A 15,370-nucleotide genomic window follows, 5' to 3' on the forward strand; every position below is an offset into this window, starting at 1 on the left:
CAAAGAAGGGCTAGCAAAATTCAGGGGGGCCAGAAAACCCAAAATCCTTGAGGGATTGGAGTTGGCTTTGCATCCCTAAGGAGTGATGCATCTTTGCTAAGCACCTCTGTGCCATGAGGGTGGACAGGACCCTCACTCTAGCTGGCAGAAAGCCATGCTTAGAGGGCACTAGCAGGGGCACAGCTGCCTCCCCAGCACAAAATCTGCCTCCCACCAGTCCCCATACTCACCCTTCTCCTGCAAAGCACACACAATGTACAGCAAAGGCAGGAGCCATCCACACCCATGCTCCACCTTCTCCAAATTAGATGGGAAAGGAAGCAATGAATTTTACCTCTTTTTTTTTTAAGATCTGGAGTCATGGCAGAGGTGTGTGGGAAGCTCCAAAGCAAGGCAGTGGGACTGGAGAAGATCCCAGCTAGCCAGCAAGGAGCTCTGTGTGTGGACCACCATGGGACAGGACCAGCACTCTGCCATCCCCATCTGGTGGAAACCCTACCAGGCTGGAAGCAGCCCCCAGCTGCACTGCAGAAAAGCCCACAGAGGGCTTGGAAAGCACCTCTCCTCTCCAGCACACACACATGCACACACAGACACACGCCTTCCAAAAGTGAGTTCTGGAGACTCCATGACGCCTCCTGCCTTTGCAGCCTCCACCTTCACCACCTGAGCCTTTCTCCACACTGAGCAAGGATGCTCACATCTGGAAAGCAGCAGCAGGAGAGAGAAAGGCAGGCAGGGGTATGTCTGCTGCTGGAGATCAGGCAGGCACAAGGAATGAACCAGCGGCACAGGACAAGCAGCCATGCCCCTTTCTTCCCAAATAAAGAAATGAATCCATGGGTCATCTTCTAAAATGACCAGACATTCCTAAAGTTTTACTCCAGGTTGAAATAAAGCTAGGATTTGTTTTCTGAGTGGTGCCAGCACCCAAAGACCAAGGCAGGAAAGGGCAGGCAGGAGCGGCACTCATCCTGCCAGACCCTCCTCACCGCGCTTCCTTTACGCCTCTCCTCCAGAGACAGCTCCTCACCACTTCCTCAGTTAAACCTCAAACGCTCAGCTCTTCACCGAACCTGTTTCTAAGCACGCGAGGCCCAGAGCGCCGTGCCACCCGCAGCCCTCCCTTGCCGAGGCAGGGGCCTTACCCAGCCCTGTGGCGGGCGGCGGCGGCCCGGGGGCGTCGGGGCTCCCGGCGCTGCCCTCCTGGCCGCCCGGCTCCCACGCCTCGCTGCTCTCCGAGGCCTCCGCGCCGGCTCCGCCCGGCCCTTTCCGGCTGCCGGCCGCCTCGGGGCCGCAGCCCCTGCCCTCCTCCTCCGCCTTCAGCGCAAACCACACCTTGAGCTGCTGGGCGCCGAGGCGGGCGCGCTCGCAGAGGCCGGGCACGTCCTCCTCCCGCAGCCCCTTGTGCTTCTCGTAGTAGTCCTCGAGCACCTCCCGGCCGGCGGGGCTGACCTCCACCAGCCCCGGGGGGAAGAGCCCCCGCCGGTAGTTCTCATACCACTTCAGCTGCCCGTTCTTGTAGCCATAGCGGCTGTCCCCGAACCAGCGAATGACCTCGGCCCGCGGCAGGCCCGTCTGGGACACGATGGCATCATACTCCTGGTTCGTGGGGCGCTGGGTCTGCACGAACATTTGCTTCAGCAGATGCCGCTGCTGGGCCGTTTTTTTGAAGTTCAGTTTGGTTTTGGGAGGGGTGGGCGGCCGGCTGGAGCTGCCGTCCCCCTTTTCATTTGCGCCGGTCCCCGGTACCTCGGTTTTGCCGTTGGACTCGGTCACTCGCAGGTTTTTCAGGTTGATTTTGATGGGACTCACCTTCCGGTCCGCCGAGCTCGGGTTGCTGCCGGAGGCGTCGACTGAGCCGTTCTCACTCGTGGCCCTCTGCTCATCCGAGGAGTCTTCCCCTTCCCCGCCGCCATTCTCTGCCTCCTCGTCCTCCTGTTGAGCCACCTCCTCCACTTTCTTATTCTCCTCCGCCACCTTCTTCTTCCTCCTCTCCGAGAACCAGCTGTCGATCTCCCTCCGCGTCATCTTCGTCTCCCCCCTCAGGCGGTTCACCTCTTCCTCAGCAGGAAGGGGATTTTGGGCAAAACTGCTCTCCAGGGCCTTCAGCTGCTCCGGCGCTCGCTCCTTGTACTTGGTCGGGGTGAAGTCGGGCGCCTGGTGCCATGACTGCCGCCGTGGTGGGTGGTGAGGGGCCGGCGTAGCTGCCACCGCCGCAGGGCTCAGCTCGGCTCCTCTGGGTGGGACATCCAAGGTGATTTCGGGCAGGGAATCAAGAGCACTGTCTCCAGGGAAGACGGCCCGGCCGCCTCTCACGTTCCTGTAGTGGTACCTCCTGTCGCTGAACCATTTTCGGATCTCCTTGGTGGACAAGCCCGTGATCTTTGTCAGCCGCTCGACCTCAGCCTGGCCAGGGAACTGGTTTCTGCAGAAGCTGCCTTTGAGGGCTGAAAGCTGCTCGTGGGACTTCTTGTTTTTGTAGACATTGGGATCCAGGAAGGTCTGCGAGGAGATGGTAGGGCAGGCGGTGAGCAGGGACTGGCCGCTGTTGACCACCTTGACCCCAGATGTGTTGCTGGAGCTCACAGTGCTGTGCTGCGCTGCCGGCTGTGGCTTGGGGACAGAAGTCACAGCCAAGGTGAAAGAGGAGCTGGTGCCCTTCAACCCATTTGCCATGATGGGCTGCGTGACCAGCAGCCCCCCTGTCCCCTCTGGCTGCCCCACCACATGGCCTGGTAAAGTTGCCTGGATAAGATGGGGAACAGTCCCAGGATTTGCAACCAGGGGCGTGTTCAGCACTGTAATGGTGGGTTGTGGCACAGACTGGATAACAGTGTTGAACATCTTCTTCCTGGCATCTTCGATCTCCTCTGGTGACCAGCTAATGCCCTGCTTCAGCCTCTGGGCAGTGAACCAGATCTTCAGCTGCTCTTCTGGGTACTTGGTGACCACGGTCAAGTAGCAGAGCTCAGCTTTGGTGGGGTAGGGGAACTTGTTGAAAGAGTTTTTCAGGAAGCTGTTGGAGTCCATGGCAGCATTGTATGTGGGAATGCTGCTCAGTGGGATCATCACCTTGGGAAGGGACTTGGATGTAGGGAGCTGCTGATGCAACGGGGGCTGCTGCTGCAGAGACACAAGTTGTGCAACACCCGCCTGCAGAACAGGCACGTTTCCTATGATAGAGCCATTCACTATGTGGGATGACTTTGATGAACTTGCAGTGGGCTGGCTGACTGGCACCGACCCATTTGGGAATGAATGCTCTCCATCCTTCACCTCTGACTCACCGCCCAACTGACTCGACACATTCTCCTTCAGTGTGTGGATTTTTTTGGCCTCGGGTTTCCCCTTCATTATCTTCATGATAGGGGTTTTGGTAATGATAATTTCAGACTGGCCGTCTGCCCCTTCCTCAGGGAGCTCTCCTGGCAGGTCATGGCTGATGGTGGCCTCACAGGGACTTTGCTCCACGGTTGTACGACTGTCCTGCTTCACCACCCTCCAGACAAAGCCGGTCTCGCCGGCGTGCGACTCAGCATTGTGGTGTGAGAGCCCTTCGTGGCTGTTGGCCAGGAAGCTGCACCCAACACAGGCAAACGCGGGCTCTTTGCTGAAGTCTGGGTGCTCAGAGTCCAAGTGCCCAAAGAACTGGTGAAGGTCTTGAGAGCCAAAGTCACAAGGCTTGCAGATGTAAGTGTCGCTGTCGGCAATGCTGCGGTGCCCGTTGGACAAAGCTCCGTTGTTGCTGTTGCTGGCCCCAGCATCACTCGCTGCTGGTCCTTCTGCAGGAGCCTCTGGTTGTGTTCCTTCATGATCATCTTCTCCAGCATCCTGCTCGGTCTCCTGAAGCACCAGTGTTTTTACTGGTATCATGCAGGGAGTTGTGGATTTCCTTTTGCTAGCCATAGCTGCAGTTGATCCAGAGGACTATTTTTCTTTCATTTAAATGAAATTCAAATTTAGAAAGCGCTATTGCAAGTGTTCTGTGGTCCAGATTCCAGCAAACTCATGATGTCCCAAGGAGTTGTTGACAAATGTTCATATTTGCCACTGAACCTGAGGATAAGGAGAGAGAGGAGGGGTTAGTTCCCTTGGTATTAGACAAAGTACAACTGCTCTGGTATTTTACTGCTTCACTCAATAAATAATTTTTCTTCTTTCATTGGAAAAATCTAACTTGACCTTGGATTTACTGTATTTTCACACCTAAACCTGTGAAACTATGTTTCAAACCAAACACACAAACGTGTCACTTTAACAGCCCACATCAAATTCTCATTTAAGGAGGAAAAACACTGAATTTTCCTCTCATTCTACCCTGTCAAGACCCGTCCTTGGTATTTCAGCAGGGAGAGCAGTGCCTGGGCTCCCTGTGCACCCAGGTCCCAGCTCAGCCTCACACAGGAGGTGACACTAGGCAGGGTCGCCTGGGAAAGATGCCTGCTTTCCATCACAAAAAAAAGGATGAAAAATCCACATATTCCCCACAGAACATTTCAATTTTTTCAAAATCAGCATTTTCCATCCATCCTGTCAGGAAGTTTCATGCCAGCTCAGAGCACTGTGCTTGTGCCAAGAGTCTCTGCAGACACCCAGAGCTGCTGCTGGGAGTGAGGAGGCTGCAGCATTTTAGCCCTTCTTGCTCAGCAAGCCTGCAAAGCATTTGGGAGATGCCCTTCCCATCCTGTGTACACTTCACTCCTGTTCCAACACCATCTGTGAGTCCTCACTTGGAGCTGCAAGGCAAGGTAAAGGCCCCAAAGCTCAAGAGCAGCATCACAATGTTCCTGGCTCCTAGGTTTCCCCTCCCACCACCTCTGCAGCTTTTGGCAGTCACACCACCCAGTGTACTGGGGTATTCCCTAACAAAGGGTAATTTCTCGTCAGTGCAAGCCCATTTTGCTGGCCTTGGGCTAACCAGAGATTTGTTACATTTAAAACCAAAACCGAACAAAAATAAGCAAAACCCAACCAACCAACAATAACTTTTTCCTTTATTTTTTTTTTCCTCCTCTGAAGCTACAGCAGACCCTGAAGTGCTCCAGCCTGTGGAAGGTCAGGGCTGGCTGAGGCATTAGCCACAATCTTATTCCTGGCCTGATGGAGCATTCCCACTTGCACAGCAAATGCTCTGTGCCTGAGATCATGACCCCAGGGCAGCAAAGCTGCTGTGGCTGGCACCAGGAGTCATCTGCCTGGTGACAGACACCCCTCTGTCAACCTTTTCTACAGCAACTCTGCTTTTTTTTTTCTCTTCAACAGAGGGATAAAATGGTATTTTTCCAGACTGCAAGGTCACTTGGAAGCATATGGACACACTGATTCATATTACAAAGACTCTGGCCAGATTTCCGAGATTTACAGTAACAGCAACTGAGCTTTATAAAAACACTCATAAAAACTTGAACTTAAAAAAAAAAAAGACTTACCATCCTATGAGATGACTCACAGAGGTAATTCCTATCAGTTACAGCAGTTGTGCACCAGCAGCTTTCTCAGATCAGATATTTGGAGCTGATCTCATGCACTGAGAAATGCAGATCAGGCAAATGCCTTGTTGGTGCTTATGCAATACCTCCTGTGCTTAGTTTTGTTGGTAGTTTTTAGAACAGAGGAATGAAAGATCCTCATGCAAAAGAAAGAAAAAAAAAATCAAATGGAGGAAGTTCAATTTCAAATGACCTCCCTAACTTTATTAGATTTTTTTAAAAAGCTGGTTCTGAAAGCTGACATCATTTTTTCCAAACGGGAGAGCCTGGATGGCTGGCTCTGGCCTCAGCAACTCTCAGGCACCGTTTGAAAGACTGACGGGAAAACGTAACTTCCCGTTAATGTGGGCTGATCTGAGATTACAAAACAGTCCTGTAAACAGTGTTAGTCATCACTGAACTTGGCATCAGAAAAGACTGCTTGCTATGCTAAGGCATGGTGAAGAGCTAGAAGTTATAACTTGAAAAAAAAATTCTATAAATAAAACAGGTATTAAAGCTGTGAGCTGGATTTAGAGCGTGTGGATTGCACATCTCAATACCTGCTTTGTGCCACTCTCATCCATCCCACCTTCTCCTGGTTGGTCCTGCCCTCTGCAGAGGGCCAGAGTTATTCATTAGCATTAGCAAGTGGAATATTTGGATGACTATGAATGGGCTGTGCTATTCAGAGGGGAACAGCATCCATTTGACACCAATCCCGAGATGCTCATTTTTGATGCTAAGTTAAATATTACACAGTCTAGCAGGCTGCAATGACCTTTCCAAGTTGAGTCAATTAGGGGAAAAGCAGTAAGATCAGCCTGAAGGCTACAAAATACAGCTTTAAAGGCTGAGAGGAGTTTTATGTCAGGGAAGCAATGGTAAAAGGGAATATTTATTTCATTTTATCCTGCAGCTTTAGCACAGAGAGAAGCTGCTGGGCCCTCTGCAACCTTTTTTCTTTCCAGCAAACTCCAGTCTCCATTACTGAGACAGCTCCAGTCCCTGACAGATCTGACCCAGTGTTTATGGAGTCTCCAGATATCAAAAAGATGATTTTTATCTGTCAACAGAGTAAATTTGATACAAAGCAACAGCGACACACAAAGACCCCCATTGTGCCACATTAACAAAGTGCCTCTCCCGAGCACTCCATCGCTATTATTTTGGATAAGTGTGAATGGCCTGACCCACCTACAGAGAACCTAAAAGCTCTGCATTTCATTTACCAGCACATTTGCATCAAACTCTGTGCTCTCTCCAACAACTTTCCTTAAAAATGCAATCAAAGCAGCCCCAGCCACCACAGCTCTCCTGCGGGGCTCCAATATTAATGCCACCTGAGAACACAGACTGCAAATTTTAGCTGGAAGTGAATCACAGTGGCAATTTACTGGGAGAAAAAAAAATTAATCAAGTGTACTGTTTGTCCATTTCATTTCTATGGAACAGTTGCATAACCACATGTTGGAAGTATGTTTTATTCACTGCTCACCTTCTGGAATACACTTAATACTTTAATACACCACTAATATATAACAGAATAGATAATTCTCTGATTTCTCCCTCATTAAAGTAAGCGAGGGTGTTCTAATTGATAGGGTAAATTAATCTCAGAAAAAATAATCAATTGAAAAAGATCCTTACAATCGATCTCAGTGTATATATCACCACTGCAGATGCCTCAGACCCATCTGCACAGCCATGAGTGAAGAACTCTATTTCCTATGTATTATTTTATTATCAACTGGAACAAAGAGACAAAGCTGAATGGAAGAGTTACCTCAAGCCAGGAAGACAAAGTTATTGTACCTAAATTCATGGTTCCAATTGAATTTATACCTGCTAATTTCAAAACAAAGTAGCAGAGTAAGCAAGTCAAATGTCCAGTGCACCTAAACCATCCCTGCTGCTGGAAATTTGAGGGAAAACTGCCTTAAAGCAAGTAAAACCAATTTTTTTTCCCAGTGATGCTCACAGAAATGAAGGCTGGAGGGAAAGGTGGCAGTTCCAGGTACAAAACCAATGCTCTGCAGAGCAGCTTTGCCTCTGCTGAAGGAAACAATGCCCAGACCAGTCACAGTGAGCTCTGCAATAGCAGAAAATTTACTTCTACAGAGATTAACAAAGGGAGGTTTCGAAATCTGCACTGCTGAGTATGAACTTTCAGCTTTTTCCAGCTTGGCTGGATATAACTGGTTTGGTTTTAAATGTTTCACTGAATTAACGAGTTAGGTTGTTAATGCAAAACATTCACTGCATGCAGAGCCAAGGTCCCCAGTTAGCAGATTAATTTTTTGTGACCTTTTGCAAACCTCGCCTAGAAACAGCAACCAGAAAACCCACCAGGCAGCAGCACCAGGACACAGCAGCTCCAGCCCCACTGCCCAGGCACGGGGATATGGGGACAGCTGCCCTCCCCTGCCCCCAGCCCTGCCAGCTCCTGGGTGCCAACACTGACAGCAGGGACAAAGCTCCATGGGGACACAAAGGATGGCTGCGTGTTCTGTGGGCTCTGCTGAAGAGGGAATGCTCCGTTAAAATAAAATGAAATTAATAAAAAATTGCCATTTTTAAAAATCAGCACCAAAATAGAAGTAAAATAACAGTTTTCTCAACACTTTCAGTGCCTGCTAGGCAGGCAGACACGCTCCCCAGGTCAGAGACAAAGTTAATGTTTCTGTCTCATATGGAGCCAAGCACAATATTGGCACTTTAAATAAAAGTGGTTTGTTTTTAAGTTGAAGTTCTGCAGGCCCCAGCTGATAGCATCTTATGAGGGGGGAAAGAGGAGGAAATCAAAGGAGGAAAAAAAGTTGATGTTTTTGAGTTTTTGTCTCTCCCTTCAGGCTCTACTTCCAGCCAGGGTCAGAAGATGCAGCACTGTCTCTGGGAGTTCCAGATGACTTCCCAATCCCATTGTAATTAGCCAGGCCATTAATTAAATGATCCCTGTGGCCAGCACTATCAACCCAAACCTGAGGGCTGAGTCCCCTTCCCCTTGCCACCCCCACAAACATCCCCCTGTGTTGGACAGCAGGTCCCCCCAGCATGACAGGCACCCAGTTTGCCCTGGGAGCCAGCTCAGCAGCCTGGGACTGGGTGCATTTACCGTGGTGCTGGGGAAGGGAGGATAAACAGCTCCATGTATTTGGGGTACAGGCCCTGTTGCCAGCCAGGGCAGTCCTGGGACTCTTCCTCTTTGGCTGGCCATTAATATTCCTTCTGCCTTTGCAGTCCATTCATAAGAAGTCATGTAGGAGTTTCACCAGTCTGAATTATTTATTGCTGAAGGATGCCCAGTGAGGGCTACTGCTAATCCATCCCAGGGACACACTGTGTGAATGGACATCTCAGCAGAGACCTCTCCAGGCCACATCCCTGTCATTCCATGCGGACAGACACAGCCAGCAGGGACAGATCACCTCTCCAGAGAAACTTCCAAGGTGTGGGAGGGACCTCTCTGCCAGCTGTGCCAGCATGGCTCTGTGAGGGAGAAGAAAGGGCAAGATTTGGCAGGGCTGAGCTCCTCCGTTCCCACTCTGTGGTTGTGCATCCCAGCTAGCTGGAGTCCAGCATCCTCCCTGAGTAACTCTGCAAAAGCTGCAGCTGGGAGGAAGTCACAGCATGGGAACATCTCCAGCAGCCTAAAAATGCTGCTGAGCATCACCCTGGCTTCTGGCACACATCCCCATGCCATGCCCTTGCACCTGGAGGTAGTGCCTGCCACCCAAAGCCTGGTTCATAACCCACACCGAGGTCGTGACACACTTAATTCTTTGGGGGTTTAACCCCATTCAGCACTGCAAGGTCATCAATGAGCAGTTAGGGAGATTTTCACATCCAGAGCAGATTGGTAGCACACTAACTCTGCAGGCACTCAAACCTTAACATGAACAAGCAGAGCCACCAGCAATACAATAACCACAGCCCCAGAGAGGCCACGCAGGCAAGAAAGGCTCTTCACATCTTATTATTTCACGCTGCACGAATGTACAAACACACGCACAAACTTCAGCAGTTTTGGGCTTCAAGCAGCATCACAGTCAACGTTTGTACTAAGGAACAATTTCTCTTTATGCCAACTGGTCAGGGTGCTTTGTAGCTTAAGCCTGGCTTTGAAACCACGGGTACAGTCTAAATGCAGTGGGAGCCGGTTGACCGAACAATCGTATTCATTCTCCATTCCTTGGCAGGCCTAGAGCAGAAAAGAGTCTTTTCCATTTAGACCAGTTAAACAGAGCTATTCATTAAAAATTTCACCCTTCTCCAAACTGCTGGACTTCTCCATTTAAAACCTGCCTTTAAGAGAAGCCCTCTCTCCTCTGCCCCACAGTGCTCCTCATCCCCCTGTCTCAAGTAGGTGCCCATTTCTGAGCTGTGTGTTTGGATTGCTCTTGTGCTGTAACAGCAGCACCTCTCCTGTGTGCTGGTATCTGGGCAGAGGCTGCCTCAGCACTCAGGGACTAAGGGCAATTATATCTGCTTCCCCCCCCCCCCCAGACAAGAACAAAACTGAGCAAGATGGAAGGTTAGAAAGAGCCGGCTGAAACAGAACACGATTGGAGTATAAAAATAGGTCAGTGGGATAATATAACCTTTAGACTATTGGCAATGTGCCCCCCTTAGAGACAAGCCTGTGTGCTATATTTCAGGAGAATGTGAGGAATAAAAAACAACCACCACAACACACATCAAAACAAAACCACTGATCATCCCTCAGAGCTTTGCGTGCTTCTGTTTGAACATCACTAACATTAATTCACTCCTTTTCCTCTGCCTTCATCCATTTGATTGAGCACAAAATAAATGTTATGTAATCATACCATTAACATCTTCCAAAAAAGTAATAATCTCTTTTGGCACAGAGGCTTCATTACAGATTTGCTCCGCATTGCACTACCTTAGCAGGGTTCACAGTTCCAGCAATCCAGGGACCCACCTCCACAGCTTCAATCCTCAGATTTTGTCCATGCTGCAAAACATTCCCAGCATTCCCCCAAAGCAAAAGGCCCAGAGATAAATAATCACATCTCAACAGAGCCAGCTCTGGGGTTAGCACCACCAGCAGAGGACACCAGATAGCATTAATGGAGCTTCAGGAAGTCCCTCAGCTCATCAGTATGTGGGTGTCCCATCACCTCACACTCAGCTGGTGACTGCCAGCAGGCTGGTTTGTGCCTGAACAGGACAGTATGACCATGCTTGTAAACACACTGGGGTTCCCATTTCAGCCCCTAGTGCTTTCTCTAGGATGTTTTCTCTTTGCTTGCATTGTCAGGGCTTTGTTTGTGATTTCATCTGAAACACAGGCATCTCACACATCAATTATATCCTGCCACACCACCTTCAGATGTGCCACATGCTTTGTGATCCCACCCTCAGAGCTCATTGTCAAGCATCACCATTTCTGTAGGACAAACCCAGCTTTGGCAGATGCAGCCCTTCAGAATGTATGTGAAGATGAATAGATTACACCTAAAATACACTTCTTTGTGGTTTTATTATCTGAAATTGCTGAACTGGCTCCAAGACAAAAATCTACTGGGAAGCTCAGAGCAATGAATAAGCACCAGAGGTAGATCTTTCTCCACATCAAATTTCCAACAAGGATACTCGAGACTTTCGAATCAGCAGGGAACACTTGGCTCAGCTGCTGAGGAGCTCACAGGTGTGAGCACCCAATGGCAACAGAGCACACACAGTGCCAGAGCCCCACTGTGCTCTCAGTGCTGCTCCAGCCTGCCCCTTCCCAAGGAATCATCTTGGGGAAGCCTTGGAGCCCACCTTGCTGATGTACCCCTGCTCACAGCCCCGCTGCCAGGCTTGCACATCACCTCCATATGGGTGTCCTTAATTGAGGGGCCATCACCCCAAATTTGGGAACCACAGCTCTCATGCCAGCACAACATTTACTGTTTAAAGAAAACCAGTGTCAGCTTTTATACCGGCACCAAAACGATCCCACTGCAGACACAAACCCAAAAGCCTGTCACACAGGTTTCTCACCAAGCATCCAAGGCCCCTGTGGAATGAAGAACCTCTTGCTGAAGCCAGGCTGATCACCAGGCTGATCACCAGTTACCGAGCAGCCGTAAAAGGGACAGACCAGCAGCAATTCCAGGGAAGTAAAGAGTGCCCAGAGCTTTAAAACAAGATGTGGGTGGGAAGGACTAAACCAAGCTACTAAACAGTACCAGAGGCGCTGGAGCTGATCATCTGCAGCACAGCCTGATGACTATGAGTGCTGCAGCCCCTTCCCAGCTGAGCATTTTTGGATTACTTCATCCCCTGTGCCCTTTTGCAATATGCAGCTTCCAGAGCTGTGTTACATCCTGGCTCAGCCTCAGCTCCCATTCCTCCACTTACAGTTGCTATAACCAAAAAGAAAACTGCAAAATACTTTGTCTGAAAGCAAAGAAACGGGGTTTGGCAGGTTGGGATTGTGGATTATTTTTTTCCATCCCTGTGCATTCTGCTTCAGAGTCGTCCTTTCAGACGCTGCGCGCAGCCGATGGCTTTTGCAGCTTATTGAGCCCGCTGGTTTATGGCAATGTTTTTCTGCTCACTGAACTGGCTCATTCTTTCAGCAGAACAAACTGTTCCACGTTGAGGCAGGAGTTGGCTGTGTTTTAACAAAGGATTTTTCCCTTCTGACAGTGTTTTGCAAAAGACCCAAAAAAAGGAGTTTGGAGCCAAGTTACAAAAGGTCAGGAGAGGCGAGTCGAGCTCTGGGTGTAGTTCCTGTATGTCACAGCCAGACAAGGAAATGGGTGGGGAGAAGAGGAATGGCACTTCGAGCTGCAATAATATGTATAAAGTGATATTAATGAGGAATGGGCTTTTAAATGAGGATGGCAAGTATGCAGGCACCGTAATTTTTGCTGTACAACAGCAGGCTTGTTAGGTAGGCTGAGGCTTCTGCAATCATTTATCCATGTGAAGCATGCATTTGAGAGAGTTCAAGTAGCACTAGGAGTGAGAAAAAGGCAGTCTTATTTGCTTCCCCTCCCCAAGCTGATTTCAAGGAGCTACCGCACTCTCATCTCCCGTCAGCCAAATGAATATTCAAAAGGCTTCTGCCAAGCCAGCGCCAGTCAATCAGGGAAACAATGCTGCAGGGAAAAAAAACACTGGGCTGAGAGACCTGTGTGAGACAGGCACCTTGTCCCTCACCACGGCTCTGCTTTAGCATCCAAGCCTTTAATGTGGTGCACGGTGCTCCTGCTCTGCCTGCTCCATCCCCTGCCACCCCACAGGACAGCAGGGCCACAGCAGAGCTGCTGGATGGAGGATGAGCATCCCAAACCAGGGTGCTGCAAGTGGGGATGATCCCAGCACTGTGGTCCCAGCAACACAGCCCTCCTGAGCGAGCTGGTGATAGCTCTTCCCTCTCTTCTGCTACAGGCTGGGACCACAAATGTTTCCTGCATGGGATGGGCAGGTTCCTGGTGAGGGCCCATTCCCTGCTCAGCAGCAGCAGCTGTAGGAATTGGGTCTTTCTGCTCTGTGCACTGTACATGGACAAGCCAAGATGGACAACTCTGGCCTTGCAGATGTTGGGAGGAGGGAGCCAAGGGGATCTGCAGCAGTTGACAGTATGTCATGCCTAATACTCAAGCTTTTCCAAGCCTCAGAGGATCCCTGAATAGAAAGAAACCACCCACCACTGGAACACAGCCACTTTTGTGGCTGGAAGGGGCAGATGTTCAACCCCATACAACAATGCAACACAACAGTTGAGGCTGTAAGTGAAGAATGCTGCATCCACTTAAAACTGAAGAGGGAAATTAGGGACACCATCTAATTCTAGAACTACCATTTGGTCCTGATGCTTAAAGTTCACATACCTACTCTGCAGGAGTGACACAGGGCTTCCTTCCATTGCCTTAAATAGGCAATACCCTGGATTAAAGCACTGAACCACAAGGACTTCAGAAGCATATGGCCAGACTGGCAAGTGCTCAGCTCCTTCAGCTGGAACACCAGTTCCCAAATAAGTTCAGTTCCTTTTTAGCACCTACATAAGTGACAGACTTCCAGAAGTCCCAAGTGGACTGCACAGGACAGGCCCTGCTGGCATAGAGAAGGGCTGACCATTAAGAGAGCTCAGTATCTCTGACAGCCAAAACCTTTGCTGAGATGAGCCTGGGGAGAAGCTGAGTTTCAGAAATCCTGCTCACCACAGCCAGCACTAAATCCTTCACCACTCAGCTGCCAAGAAGAGCTTGGCATGGAGAACAACCATCCTAACCACCACACCCTCATTCACTGACCCTCAAGACTTCCCATGGGACAACCTTCTCCCTTTCTCTGAAATACTCAGCATGTCTTTTAGGATTGATAGGAAGAGAAAAAATGGATTTGAGACCTCTCTGGGCAAAATCTGGGCATCTGGATCACGCACCTGCCACCCAGATGCAATCCTGGTCATTTGCTCCCTGGTTAGAAAGTGTATTTGTTCAAAACCATTTGTCAAGACACTCTGGACAGAACTCAGAGACACAGAACAAAGTTCAAGGGTTATTTGTGATATGAACTGTGCCAGTCAGGGCTCTCCTCTTCCTCCAGCTGTTTAGTGACACTTGGAATGGAGTGGCCTTACTGGAGAGTCAATTATTTTTTTAGTTGAAAACTCACCATCCTCTAGATCAGCTGTGAGCTGAAAGCATCCCAGTTATTTACTGCTGGAAGCTAAAGGAATTTCCTTACTCTCAGAAAACAGACATTTAAAATTAGTTTCAAGTTCAGTTGTGATAAACAAATGACATTCTCCTCCTTTCCCTCTCCTGTTTTGTTTTGGGGGTTTTTTGTTTGGGTTTTTTTGAAGGGGGGAGGGGGATTGGCAGTTTGGAGCTTTTTTGGGTTTTGTTTGTTGTTTGTTTTTAAGTCATTCCTGCTAGTCCAATCCGCCTTTTCCTCAGTTGCTCTTTGCAACTCCTCATTTAAAAACTCATTCACAAGGATGCAGGGGAACTACAGACATCTTCTGAGAAAAAACAGCAAAGCCAGATCTCTGATTTCAGAGCTTTTCCTTTGATACTTGATTCCCTGAGAACCTCATAAAAAGAAACAAACCATCATGTATTTAGGTTTTTTCCCACTTCCTATGAAGAGCAAAAGGTTGAGAAGTGGGATGGAAGTTCAGGACTTCAGCTCTCTGCTGACAACCAAGATGAGCCCACTCCACCTACCCTGCCCAAAAGCTGGGGATGCAAACAGCTCCCAGCAGATTGATGAGGAAGACAAAAGGTATTTTAAATTCATATGACACTGTAATTAAAGGGTTTGGGGGTTTGGACTGAGTCCCACAAGCCTGAATTCATATTAATGGACTTTGTACCTTGTAGATCACAAGGCCTTGATACAAGGAGATTATTTTAAAAAATTCAGGTGTGCTGGGAGAATTGCCTCCTTGCTGTGTTTTAGTGAGTCTGCCCATGAACTGCCAGCAATTACTAAGCTTCCACTATGTATTCACAGCTCTATACAATGGAGTTTATTATTTTTAAGCCTTTCAGACATCAATGTAGCAAACTTAACAGAGCTATTTGGAAGATTAAGACACAAACACCACCATATTATTCAATTTAGCTCCAACACTGAACACTTATTTCTGTAAAGGATCACAGCTAATACATTGCCAACTGCCAGCAGAGACAAACACTTAAAGTCACACTGCAGCATGGTCATATAAATCAAATTTAAGATATAAGAAGAAGGAAATTACTATCATTATGCAAGTACAGCCCAATTACCACCAACTGATAGCAAACCTATCTTCAGGTCCTTCAAAAATCCATCCCTACAAATGACAGCCCAAGAAATCCTCATTTTCTGTGCATGCAGCCAGGTGTGAATCTACTAATACACCTCTAATAGCTGTATTAGATTAT

At 48.9% G+C, this 15,370-nt stretch overlaps 1 protein-coding gene across 4 annotated transcripts in view; it reads right to left on the reverse strand.

The window, feature by feature from the left end:
* ZHX3 (zinc fingers and homeoboxes 3) overlaps nucleotides 1-15,370 on the reverse strand; it is a 46,580-nt gene that overhangs the window by 5,730 nt on the left and 25,480 nt on the right. Inside the window, exons 1-2 of one of the 4 annotated variants that reach the window (XM_054516636.1) lie at nucleotides 11,484-11,505; nucleotides 1,149-4,059 (exon numbers count right to left, since the gene is read on the reverse strand). In XM_054516636.1, coding sequence (XP_054372611.1) covers nucleotides 1,149-3,909 — 2,761 coding nt within the window. In that variant the 5' untranslated portion in view covers nucleotides 3,910-4,059; nucleotides 11,484-11,505. Of the gene's footprint in view, nucleotides 1-1,148; nucleotides 4,060-5,432; nucleotides 5,492-11,483; nucleotides 11,506-15,370 lie in introns of those variants that run through there. The other 3 variants (XM_036395460.1, XM_036395461.2, XM_036395459.2) reach the window with 3 other exon arrangements.

The sequence above is a fragment of the Molothrus ater genome, chromosome 17 (genome assembly GCF_012460135.2).
Source record: "Molothrus ater isolate BHLD 08-10-18 breed brown headed cowbird chromosome 17, BPBGC_Mater_1.1, whole genome shotgun sequence".
Taxonomy (NCBI): domain Eukaryota; kingdom Metazoa; phylum Chordata; class Aves; order Passeriformes; family Icteridae; genus Molothrus; species Molothrus ater.